Raw genomic sequence first — 12,249 nt, 5'->3', positions numbered from 1 at the left:
ATTTCTCAAGCTCTTCTCTAATACAGAACCTCCTATTATAACAATGTCACAATAGTACTTCCTGTCCAGAGTTTTTACTTCATCTCAAGGTCATCCCTTTAACAGAAACAGGAGTAGAGTTCTCTGCCTGTGGTTTTATTTCTCATGGTTAAGCCTGCATCCAAAACTTCTCACTTGCCTCTGCCATTTGCTTTACTTTCCCATTCTTTTTTCATCCTCCAGTTTCCTCTTTTTAAAATTCTCTCTATAAAAATGGCTCAAGAACTACATTCAGACAAACCAAAATTCTAAAAGCTACAGAGAAGATGTACCAATCAATTTTTAGTTTTGGAGGGATTACTATATTTGTAAATGATTGCAAAGCTTCTGTATGTTATTACAAATTTTCCTCCTCAATAAATCTACAGGGGTTTTTCTTCCTTTCTTCTTCCTTCCCCCTTCTTTCATCTCTCTCTCTCTCCTTTTCTTTTCCTTTTACAATGATATAATTTCACATATTTTGGGCAGTAATTTTTTTACTTGGAAAAATCTTAAATTTATAACGTTTATCTAAAAGTTCAGATGTGGCATTACAGTTTTGGAGAGTAAGGCTGGAATACATTTTATTAAATTAATGACGAGTACATTTTAATTCTGATGGGTACACATTAATTCCCTTTTTAAAAAAATAGTGGGTTTTTTTTTGGAGGGGGCCGGCCTCATGGCCCAGTGGTTAAGTTCGTGCGCTCCGCTTTGGCAGCCTGGGGTTTTGCCAGTTCAGATCCCGGATGTGGAAATGGCACCACTCATTAGCCCAAGCTGAGGCGGCATCCCACATAGCACAACCAGAGGTGCTCACAACTAGAATGTACAACTACGTACTGGGGGGCTTTGGGGAGAAGAAGAAGAAGAAAAGAAAACATCAGCAACAGATGTTAGCTTAGGTGACAATCTTTAAAAAAAAATAGCATTTAAAAAAAAGAAAAAATGTGCCATTTGTGACATGGATGGACCTGGAGGGTATTGTGCTAAGCTTAATAAGTCAGACAGAGAAAGACAAATACCATATGATTTCATTCATATGTAGAAGATAAACACATAGGTAAGGAGAACAGATTGGTGGTTATCAGAGGGGACGGGGATGGGGGATAAAGGGGCACACGTGTGGTGACAGATAAAACCTAGACTATTGGTGGTGAACACAATGCAGTCCACACAGACAGTGAAATATAATAATATACACCTGAAATTTACAGTGTTATAAGCCAATGTGACCTCAATAAAAATAATTTTTTTTTAAAAAGGCAGTTTTTGTCATTAATGTTTGAAGTTTTCTAGTTAACACCATCAAATTATGTTTATAGTTACATATTCATAAATGACTCAAAATATTTCAAATATGTTTAATTGCCCAGACTACACAAAGAAATAGGCACATATACTTTAACAGAATTTGACCTCGTCTTGGAAATTTAGCAACACAAACTATCATTGGGGACTGGGGGAAAATGGCACTGAGAATAAGAGACAAGACTCCTCAGAATTCCCTTGCAAGCTTGCTCTTTAACCACAGTGAAGTCATCTGGCCTCTCGGGTTGACTTCCTCATCTGGGAAATGTGATCTCTAAAATTCTTGCCAGCTCCAAAACATGTATGAATTTTATGAACTAAGTATCACAGAAAAAAGGATATGTTAAAAAGGTTGAAAGATTTAATCTGTAAAACTCATCTCTTCAAATAAATAATTATTTTAAAGTAACAAATCACATTTTTTCTCTACACTTCTCCATAAACAGAGGAAAATATATATGCATATGAAAGCCAGATATATAGGCAATACACTACGTTATTGGATAAACATTGTGTTATTAAATTAAGGGTGATGTTTAACTCTGTGAGGTTAAGTAAAACAGTTCTTGAAATATGAGGACAGAGTAGTCACTTCTAAGCCATTTACTGAGTCCAATCACATATATTAATTTCATTTTATCCATCATAACTAGTTAAATAATAGTTTCTTAAAAACAAACAAGAGCATTTTCGACTCCTTGCCCCAAGAAAGGCTGATAATAGGCAGGAGTGATGAGCCAAAAAATAAGGTAGGGTCACAAACTCAGATGCTTTCAGAGCTGGCAAGGCAAATGAACTAAACATGTGAAGTAGTTTTACGTAACACAACAGAGTGGTGGGTCGGTGACAAGAGAAGAGTACACACCTTGCCTAAAAACATCCTAATTAAAAAGCATAAGCAACTTGTGGTTTTTCTTGTAAGAAAAATAAACATCATTATCAATTCGCTTACTGGGATCTACAGTAGTTTAAAACTGTTCCAGGGGCCTCCCAGTGGAGTAGTGTTTAAGTTCGTGCACTCTGCTTCCACAGCCCAGGGTTCACGGGTTTGGATCCCAGGTGCAGACCTACACACCACTCATCAAGCCATGTTGTGGCAGCGTCCCACATACAAAGTAGAGGAAGAAGGGTACAGATATTAGCTCAGAAACAATCTTCCTCAAGCAAAAAGAGGAAGATTGGCAACAGATGTTAGCTCAGGGCCAATCTTCCTCACCCAAAAAAACAAACAAAAAACAAACGAAAACAATTCCAGGTATCCAAGAACCCAGTTGAACTTAAAGAGAAGAACATTTTAAAATCAAAAGTAGGGGCCGGCCCGGTGGCCTAGTGGTCAAGTGCACATGTTCTGCTTTGGTGGCCCAGGGTTCACTGGTTTGATCCCAGGTGAGGACATGGCACTGCTTGGCAAGCCATGCTGTGATAGGCGTCCCATGTATAAAAGGAGAGGAAGGTGGGCACTGATGTTAGCTCAGGGCCAGTCTTCCTCAGCAAAAAGGGGGATTGGCAGCAGTTAGCTCAGGGCTAATCTTCCTCAAAAAAAATAAAATAAATAAAATAAAAAGTACTTTCATAATTTAAATAAATAAGAAAACTTTAAAACTCTTTTATATTAATTCAACATATAAATATTGGACACTTACTACATGCTAAGGCATTATCAGTATCCTTAAGACAAGAAAGGTATTGGTATACTGTTTTTATATGGCAATACAAATTTTTTTTTACTACTAGAAGAATAATTCTGTATTTTTAAAAAATACTTTTTAATCCAAAGATTATCCATCTATCTAATCTATAATCCTTTATTTAGCTTGGGAAAAAATGCTTAAGAAAATTGCAATAAATGACAGTGAGTTTAAAATAGAAACTACAGTGGCGTCTCTGACTGTTGCTTTTCAGCTCTTCTGATCTCTTTAGATCTGTGAGAAAATTTCCACAATGTCCACACTTCCCCCTAGGGGAAGTTTTAACTGCCATTCAGAGAAACAAAGTTATAAAGGAATCATTTATGAATTAGATGGAAAAATAAGTATGATTAACTGAATTCTCTGGCATTTTCAAGCATCTTCAATTTGCAACTAGAGTATATTGTTATTCCCAGCAATTCTTTTCTTAGGTATATATCCAAGAGAATTGAAAAATTATGTACACAAAAACTTGTATAAAAAGGTTCATACAGCATTATTCATAATAACCAAGAAGTGGAAATAACCTAAATGCCCATCAACTAATGAATGGATAAACAAAATGTGGTATATCCACATAATGGAATATTATTCAGCCATAAAAAAGGAATGAAGTACTGACGCACAATGCAACATAGGTGTGCCTTGAAAACATTATGCAAGTGAAAGAAGCCAAACAAAAAAGCCACATATTGTTTGATCCTATTTATATGAAATGTCCAGAAGAGATACATCCACAGAGACAGAAAGTAGATTAGTGTTTGCCAGGAGATGGAGGAATTGGGAGCGCATGCTAAAGGATATAGAGTTTCTTTTTAGGGTGATAAAAATGTTCTGAAATTAGAAAGTCGTCACACAACTCTGTAAACATACTAAAATCACTGAATTACACACTTTAAAAGGGTAAACTCTATGGCATGTGAACTATATCTCAATAAAGCTATAAAGTATATGGTGAGTAAAACCTATTTATTGAATTTCTAAAAGAATAAGACTTCATATCCTGCTAAAAGGCGATAGGACCCAGTATACCTTGTGTATATATAACAATCATCCTGAAAGTTACTTTTGAACTAAAGACTTTGTTTTGAAACATCATTCTCGCTACAGTAATAAAACAAAACAAAACAATTTTTTAAACGTAAATATATTTAAAAAATTAAAACACCTAAGAAATGCAATCTATACATATGAAAAAGTAAAATATTTATATGCATAACAAGTAGTAGCAACATCATTCATAAGCAGCAGTTAGTGTTTATCTTCCCCGTATTTTGGTTTAACACCATAGTGGTAGTTTATTATTTTTAGGGAAATTGCATAAGGTACATATAGATTATTATGAGTAAGTTATAGAAGACTATTTAATTGGAAAATTAATTCCACATAACAATATTTCCTCTAAAAACACAATTTTAAACAAATTATTTTAAACTAGTGGACAATAAAATGTGCCTATAATTTATAAGTCCAAGATATATAGTCAACTTGCATAAAATTACATATGGCATTTTAAAAACAGCCTACTTCTAAAATATCAGTAATTCAGGCAACTGGGATTTCCACAGGAGATAAATTGCCATTAATTTCCTTTTTATGAAGAAAAGGTCTGCCTTAAGAACTTTACAGCTATGTTTTTAAGAAATGCTACAGAATACTTTAAAAATCAAAATGGTAAAACATATGCATTAGGATATTCTTTTATGGATACCAGCCCTATAACAGCATTTCAGATGGTGATTTAAATCTAGTTAACCACATTTCCAAATGACTTGGGGTTTTATTTTCCAGAAATACATATCACATGTGTAGTTCAGTTGAGAATTTAAATTTCCATTATAAATGAGAACCTATCATACTGATAACGTAAAGATATAAGTCTAGTACTTTATTAGAAATATATTTACTAACTCCACAAAAACAAATTTTACATGTAAGCAAAATACTAAAAATTTTTGATTTGGGAGAAATGAAATAAAATACAGTGAATGGTTTTCTCTTCATCTCCAACTGTAAAAATCCCTTTTGCCTATTTATTTGACCCGTCTCTATTCATGCAATTTAATGAACCCTCAAAATAATTTACATGTCTTTATACAGAATTCACATCTACAACAGTAAATAGCCAGTCCTTTTATATTTTCAGTGCCTTATCAAAATATGGGTAACAAAGTTTTTCATTCTAGGAGGCAGGAAGATGTTTCCTAAGTACTTCTTTGGATGATGAGGATATAGCATCTGGGAAGGAAACGTCAAATTCTATTAAAAGGTCACCACGTTGGTCAGGATTTTTTGGAAACGGCAGCCCATATCCAATAATTCTTCTCCTCATTCCAGGTTTCACAATATCATTTATTGACATAGGTATGGTTCTTCCATCCATTGTTGGCACATTAATTGAGCAGCCACACAATGCCTAGAATGAACGAAATAAAATTAATAAACTCCAAAACTTAAAAGTCTAAACAAAAATACCACCAGGTATAAAAGATGCTACCACTAAGGTAAATTTTTAACCTCCAAAAGAATATCAATAATTATAAGACTTTTTCCTCATTAGAAAATCCCTTCAGGACATACAAAAGAAAGGAGAAGGGGAAGGAAAGGAAAAGGGAAAGAGAAGTAAGGATGTCTTTCATGTTGCCCTGGAATGAAATGGATAGTCTGAGGCTGCTATTACAACATTCAAGATGCAGGGTTGGGGGGGAGAGAAGAAGAGGGAGAAATTCAGGACTGGAAAGAACAGGATAGGAGCAACTACCTACTTCCCTGGAGGGATAATGTCACAACTTTTTTTATTTTTGAGGAAGATTAGCCCTGAGCGAACTACTGCCAATCCTCCCCTTTTTGCTGAGGAAGACTGGCCCTGAGCTAACACCCATGCCCATCTTCCTCCACTTTATACGTGGGACGCCTACCACAGCATGGCTTTTGCCAAGTGGTGCCATGTCCACACCTGGGTTCCAAACTGGCGAACCCCGGGCCGCCAAGAATCGGAACATGCGAACTTAACCGCTGCACCACCAGGCCGGCCCCTAGAAGAACATTTATTGTTTTAGTCAACAAATGTTTACTGAGTATCTACTATATGCCACACATTCCTGCTAGATACTGGGCATACAGGGACCATGAACACAGACCTCACCTCAAGGAATGCACAAGGAACTCAGAAGCAAACTAGTAATTATAATACAGCACACTGTTGGCATAGAGGTATGTGCAGAAGTCTTCTGTGAGAGAAAGGGCGCCCACTTACTCCCTTAGCTTCCAGGAGTACAGAATGCTTGAGTAAGCACTGGACCAGTGGCGGGTATTGAGGCAGAGAGAGAAACAAGTGTTGCAGCAAGTAGAGCTCAGATAATGACACAGCAAACTTAGGGAAATGCACATACATTTATGGTTAGAAATCAAACTAAACATGACCTTTTATTTTAAGCTAAAGAATTTAGACTTTATGGTAGATACTATGTGGAGTTATTTAAGAATTTTAGGGGCCGGCTCCGTGGCCGAGTGGTTAAGTTCACGTGCTCCGCTGCGGTGGCCCAGGGTTCGGATCCTGGGCGCGGACATGGCACCGCTCATCAGGCCATGTTGAGGCGGCATCCCACATCCCACAACTAGAAGGACATGCAACTAAGATATACAACTGAGTACGGGGTGGGGTTTGTGGAGATAAAGCAGGAAAAAAAAGAAAAGAAGATTGGTAACAAACAAGCCCAGGTGCCAATCCTTAAAAAAAAAAAAAGAATTTTAAGCTGGGAACCGACATGGCCATATTTGCAGGATTATAATCCAATTTGAGAAATGGTGCCTAAAAACACAACAAATAAGAACTCATGTATTAAAGCAGTACCCTTATAAGTTATTTTCTTTTTTAATACTTTTTTTGTTAATTATTCCAAATTAACAATTTTGGAAAAAGTCTCATACGTGGACTAAGGTGATGAGATTACAATGCAAAATCTCATAAACCAGACTTATAAAAACAGAGTAGAGTTAACCCAGTACTAGGCCTCATAGTACATAATCCAATTAGCACTTGAAATTGCCATTTAAATTGTTAGTATAGGTAACTAAACTTAGAAAATACAATCTCATCCATAAAAGAGGTCTAACAGGTAGTACTACCTCAGAGGGTTCTTAAGAGAATTTAAAGAATAATGTGTACGGGTTGGCCCCATGGCGGAGTGGTTAAGTTTGCCTGCTCTGCTTCGGCTGCCCAGGGTTTTGCCAGTTCGGATCCTGGGCGCAGACCTGGCACTGCTCATCAAGCCATGTTGAGGGTGGCATCCAATATGCCACAACTAGAAGGACCCACAACTAAAAATATACAACTATGTCCCGGGGGAATTTGGAGAGAAAAAGGAAAAATAAAATCTTTAAAATAAATAAATAAATAAAATAATGTGTAGTAAGCATTAAATAAATGTTAGCTATTATTTAAATTCCCTAAAATCAGATGTATAATTCTGTTTGGTTTCAGAATCCTAGGTCCTACTAACTTACCTCTCGTAAACTAATTTTAGCAGTATAAACTATATTTGATCCATCTCTTTTAAATTTTGGGTGATCTTTATCTTTAATGATAAAAACAATGTCTGCTGGAATACTAGTTGGTGTTTCATCTCCTTCCCTTGGGAAAGTAATTTTGGTGCCTTCTTTCCACCCTTTTTTAATCTCAATGGTGAGAATTTTGTCCTCAGATCTATAACTCCTTCCATCAGGGTTTAACCTTTTTCGAGAAATCTTCATCCGTTTGGTACAACCATTATATATTTCTTCAAGCGATACTCTAAGTTCGTGAATAACTGGAGGATCTTGTTTGAGGCGGGATGGCCCTACAGAATTCCTGTCTCTTGGATATCCATTCATGCTGAATCCAAAGGCACCAAACGGATCTCCATCTATTTCCATTTCTTCAGGATCTCTACCACCAGCCATCCGTCTTCCAAAGAAAATTTCAAAGGGGTTGGAACCTCCGAAAAATGCTGCAAACGTGGCATGAGGATCACCATGAAAGGTGTACCGGAAGGTACCTCCTTGTCCATCAGTACCGCCTGCTCCTCCTTTCAACCCTAAATGAAGAGATAAGCATGATTAGAAAAAACCTTGCAACTCTTGAAAGTTAAACTTTCAAAAATTGTATTACTAATAAACTTTGGCCAACTTAGGTTGCAATTTACTAACTTTGGCCAGAAATGCCACTATAACTAAATACAGAATAGCTACATAACTTCTGATCATTCCATCCTAAATTAAACTTTTAGCTTTCAAAATCTTCCTCCAAATCCCCATCTTTAAGGGATAATTTACTTCTGAATCTTTGTTCCACAGGTAAATAAGAAAATAAAAATTGGGAACCTCTTATCTCAAAAGCTACTGGTTTGACAATCTGAAGTATATAAATCTAAGTTTTTAAAAGACGTCAATTAAAAGGTCTTCAATGCAAAATGCATAACCTAAATCTTTAAGTATCATTATAATCAATGAGCATAATCTATAACATAAAATATCATATTTATACTAACTAGCTTTATTTCAGATCTTTTACTGTTTAAGAATTAAAATAGAATTCTTTCTGTGACAAGAGGAAAATATCCTAATAATAGGACACTATGAAAAATGTTTTCTTAGACACTAAAGTTGTTATCCCTATCTTAGATAACAAAACTGTTTATCTAGGCATACTATGTGATAGCATTAATTTCAACAGAAGTAAAAAGAAGACTGAAATCAAGTGCTGCAAATCCTCTTGACATGTAAGGCCTTTGGACTGGTTATTTCTGTCTATTGCAGACAACTTGCTTCAAACACCAAGACAGTGACTCTTGGACCACACCAAGACAGTGACTCTTGGACCATGTTCTCTAAGGCTCAACTAAGTAACATGTAGCTCAAAAGAAATTACATATTTGAAGCAGCATTTTCCACTATATACCAAAGAAAGATTCTACTAAAACCCACAAAACACTAGTATAGTGATCTTTTAAGAGATCAATACTGACAAGGATTTATATCATTACAGTATCAGCAAAGTTTCTGAATGAGCCTTATGGGCATTCCTTGACCAAGGAAACAAGCAGGAACAGAGTCTAAAAATTTTAAAATTGTGAAAAATTCCAGAGATTAAACTAAGAAATTTCAATATGTTCAAACAATGAGTAACTTGAGAGCAGGAAATACATTTTATTCATTTTTGCATTGCTCATGCATACAGGGCTAAAAACGATAGGCATTCATGTTTATTGAATAGACGGAATGAACTAATTCTTAAAGTCCCTTCAATAGAAACTTTAAAAGGTGTCTTGAGTATCAGGACTGAGAAGAGGAAGAAGCAAAAGCAATATAAAGTATAATCCCACATATATATGAGAGATTTAACAATAAAAAATTCTACTGGAATCACTCAGCATGCTTTCAAACAGGCTTAGTTTTGCATGTCTTATTCTATTTGGCTTCTTTCATTAAAAAGTATACGTGTACTCTATTTCATCCAACATTCTCAGCTAATGTTTAAATTTTTACCTTCATCCATGAATAAAAATCTAGAGAGATCAAGAGAAATTTAATAATCTGAAAATTGTCAAAAGGTAATTGAGAGATATATCCAAATAGCAGTTAGGGATATTCCTTGTAGAAACAGAACGAAAAATACAAGCAGGACAAGAACTCATCCAAAATATCTTTTTATAAATTTTAGTGGTATAGTCATACCTCCAAATGTTAAAAAAAAAAACTAGTGATAGATTTTTTTAAATGATAGGGTATGTATATAACTCAAGGTCATGACTACTGCGACTAAATCAATGTTTAAATTATTTCAATCATTTCATCTTTCACCCCACATATATAATAGAGTACAATAATTTAATAGGGAGTTAATAAAGTAAATTGAGTATAGCCCTCTATAAGACAAAACCCAAATGTTTTGGACTCACAATAGATTCATGAAAAGAAAGACTTGCATTTTAAGTTATTACATCATGGGTTTGGCTTTTCCCTAAACCCCTTCCCTCCTCTGCCAAAAATGGTAACTCAGTCAGGATTACAGAGCCCCTGAGAAGATTCACACACTGTCTCAAGTGACATTTATCAAAGCTGACAAAAAGCCTCCAAAGGATCTCTGAGGTCTTCCTTGAGACTAAACGGTCAACTACACAGCTCAGATAAAGGGCAGCATACTATAGTGACAGAAAATCCTACCAAAATTCATACCAATATAACATGAACTATTATGAATTACAATGCAAGTATTACTTGCGTTGCCTACACTTGAATTGTAACAGGCATTTCATAAACTATAAAGTCAACTCTTTATTACATACATTTTCACATACATACTACTCATGGAACATTTTAATATTCAACTAGATTCCCTCTGCTATCCAAAATGTTTTCTAGACACCATCATCACTTTATGTAATTAAGGAATGTACTCTAGAATCAACATTTGCCTATGCTATAACAAGGCTGCTATTATTTAAAAAACAACCAAGCAATCAACCAATTCGCAATTCAAAAACAAACGTGTTTGGGATACTCTCCATAACGATATTTCCACTAATTAGTTGACTAAAAGTTTATCCAAACCAGCAGCATTAGAGAAGAATTAGGATTTCAAAGAAAAAATTATAAGACTTCAATAACTCTTACTTTAAGGAGATCTACTATGTAAAACTCCAGATTTACAGCCAAAACTTACAGGGATGCTAGCATAATGAGATCCTTTAAACAGCTACGATTCACAAAAATCCAATTTACTTATTTTTAGAAATACATAGTAAACAAAAAGAGATCCAGCTGATTAAATATATAAATTAAAGAAAAGAAGACGCAAGCTAGTATAAAGATTAACATACTAAACACAAGTTTGATCATATAAATACGACCTTTTAGGATTTAAAATAAGTTATTGAGTAAACCATAAACAATAAATAGCATAAAGAAAAAGAAATGTTAGAGAACTAGGATACTGTAAGGATGTGTTATTGAAATATTTTTTTTTAGTGTTTTAATACAAACTTCTCTTGACATCCACTGAACAATTAAGAAACAAACTAAAATTTTTTGGGAGAGGCTAGTTCAAAATCCAATTTTAAATATCCGTAGTTCTGTATTTTTTGTTTTCAAATGATTGAACTATGGAGAAAATTTCTCTGTCTTTAAAAATAGCTTTATTTATTAGATACTATAAAACCAACCCATTGTAAATATACAATTCAATCATTTTAGTAAAGTTGTAGAGCCGTGCAACCATCACCACAATCTAGTCATAGAACATTTCCATTAACCCAAAGAGTTCTCTAGTTTCTGTTTGTAACTAATCCCTGGTCCCATCTCTAACCTCTAGCCACTGATCTGCTCTCTTTCTCTATAAATTTGCCTTTTCCATGCATTTCACATAAATGGAATCATGGAATATGTAGTCTTTTACATCTGACTTCTTTTATTGAGCATAGTTTTTGAGGTTCATTCATGTTGTACCATGTTTCATTAAACTGGTCCTTTTAATTGCTAAGTAGTATTCCTTTGTGTGTATATACGGGTGTATGTATGTGTACACACACAGATATATACACCACATTTTGTTTATCCATTCACTGAATGATGGTACTTTTGGATTGTTTCCAGTTTGGCGCCATTAAAAATAATTTTGCTATGAACATTCACGTCCATGTCTTTGCGTGGACCTAGATTTTCATTTCTCTTTTATAGATTTCTAGAAGTGGAATTGCTGGGTCATATGGTAAATTTAAAACATTTCTATGTTGATCTCACTTTTTAAAAACCCCTCATTTAAAATTGTGGATATTATAGATTTTTAAAACATGAATAAACTGGATCACTGGTTGTTTTAGTTCCTAAATATAAACTGTTCAACTAATACACTTCTCAGTTCATGGTTCTCTATTCCCACTGTCCCAAGCCTTGAAAGAGGGTATAATAATGGGTTAAAAAAAGTGTATCAGGTATGTTAGTAATGGCTCCACAGTCTCAAAATTCAGTGTTTTGTTATTACTGGAGAAACAAGGTCTGCAGGCACAAACAGATCAATGAAAGGCAAAGAGAAAAAATGTTTTCCTACATTTTCACAGTATACCTGAAGGGGATTTTTTTTTTAAGAATTAATGAGATATTCTGAATAAAAGGCAAATAAATATAATGCTTTTCTGTAAAAGAAGAATAATTCCTAAAAAATAATCAAATAACTTTCACTTAACTAGATTTTCAA

General features: G+C 34.7%; 1 protein-coding gene across 4 annotated transcripts in view; it reads right to left on the bottom strand.

Annotated features, from left to right (window-relative positions):
• Positions 1-3,709: 3,709 nt before the first annotated feature.
• Positions 3,710-12,249, bottom strand: part of DNAJB4 (DnaJ heat shock protein family (Hsp40) member B4) — a 44,923-nt gene continuing 36,383 nt past the window's right edge. For all 4 annotated transcript variants that reach the window (XM_046645222.1, XM_046645224.1, XM_046645221.1 and 1 more), the window contains 2 exons: positions 7,524-8,092; positions 3,710-5,433 (listed from right to left, as the gene is read on the bottom strand). In XM_046645222.1, the coding sequence (XP_046501178.1) occupies positions 5,200-5,433; positions 7,524-8,092 (803 nt within the window). In that variant the 3' untranslated portion in view covers positions 3,710-5,199. The remainder of the gene's footprint in view (positions 5,434-7,523; positions 8,093-12,249) is intronic.

This window comes from Equus quagga, chromosome 18 (genome assembly GCF_021613505.1).
Source record: "Equus quagga isolate Etosha38 chromosome 18, UCLA_HA_Equagga_1.0, whole genome shotgun sequence".
Taxonomy (NCBI): Eukaryota; Metazoa; Chordata; class Mammalia; order Perissodactyla; family Equidae; genus Equus; species Equus quagga.
Note: the sequence above shows the minus strand (reverse complement) of the source record. Positions and strands in the feature narration are given on the sequence as shown.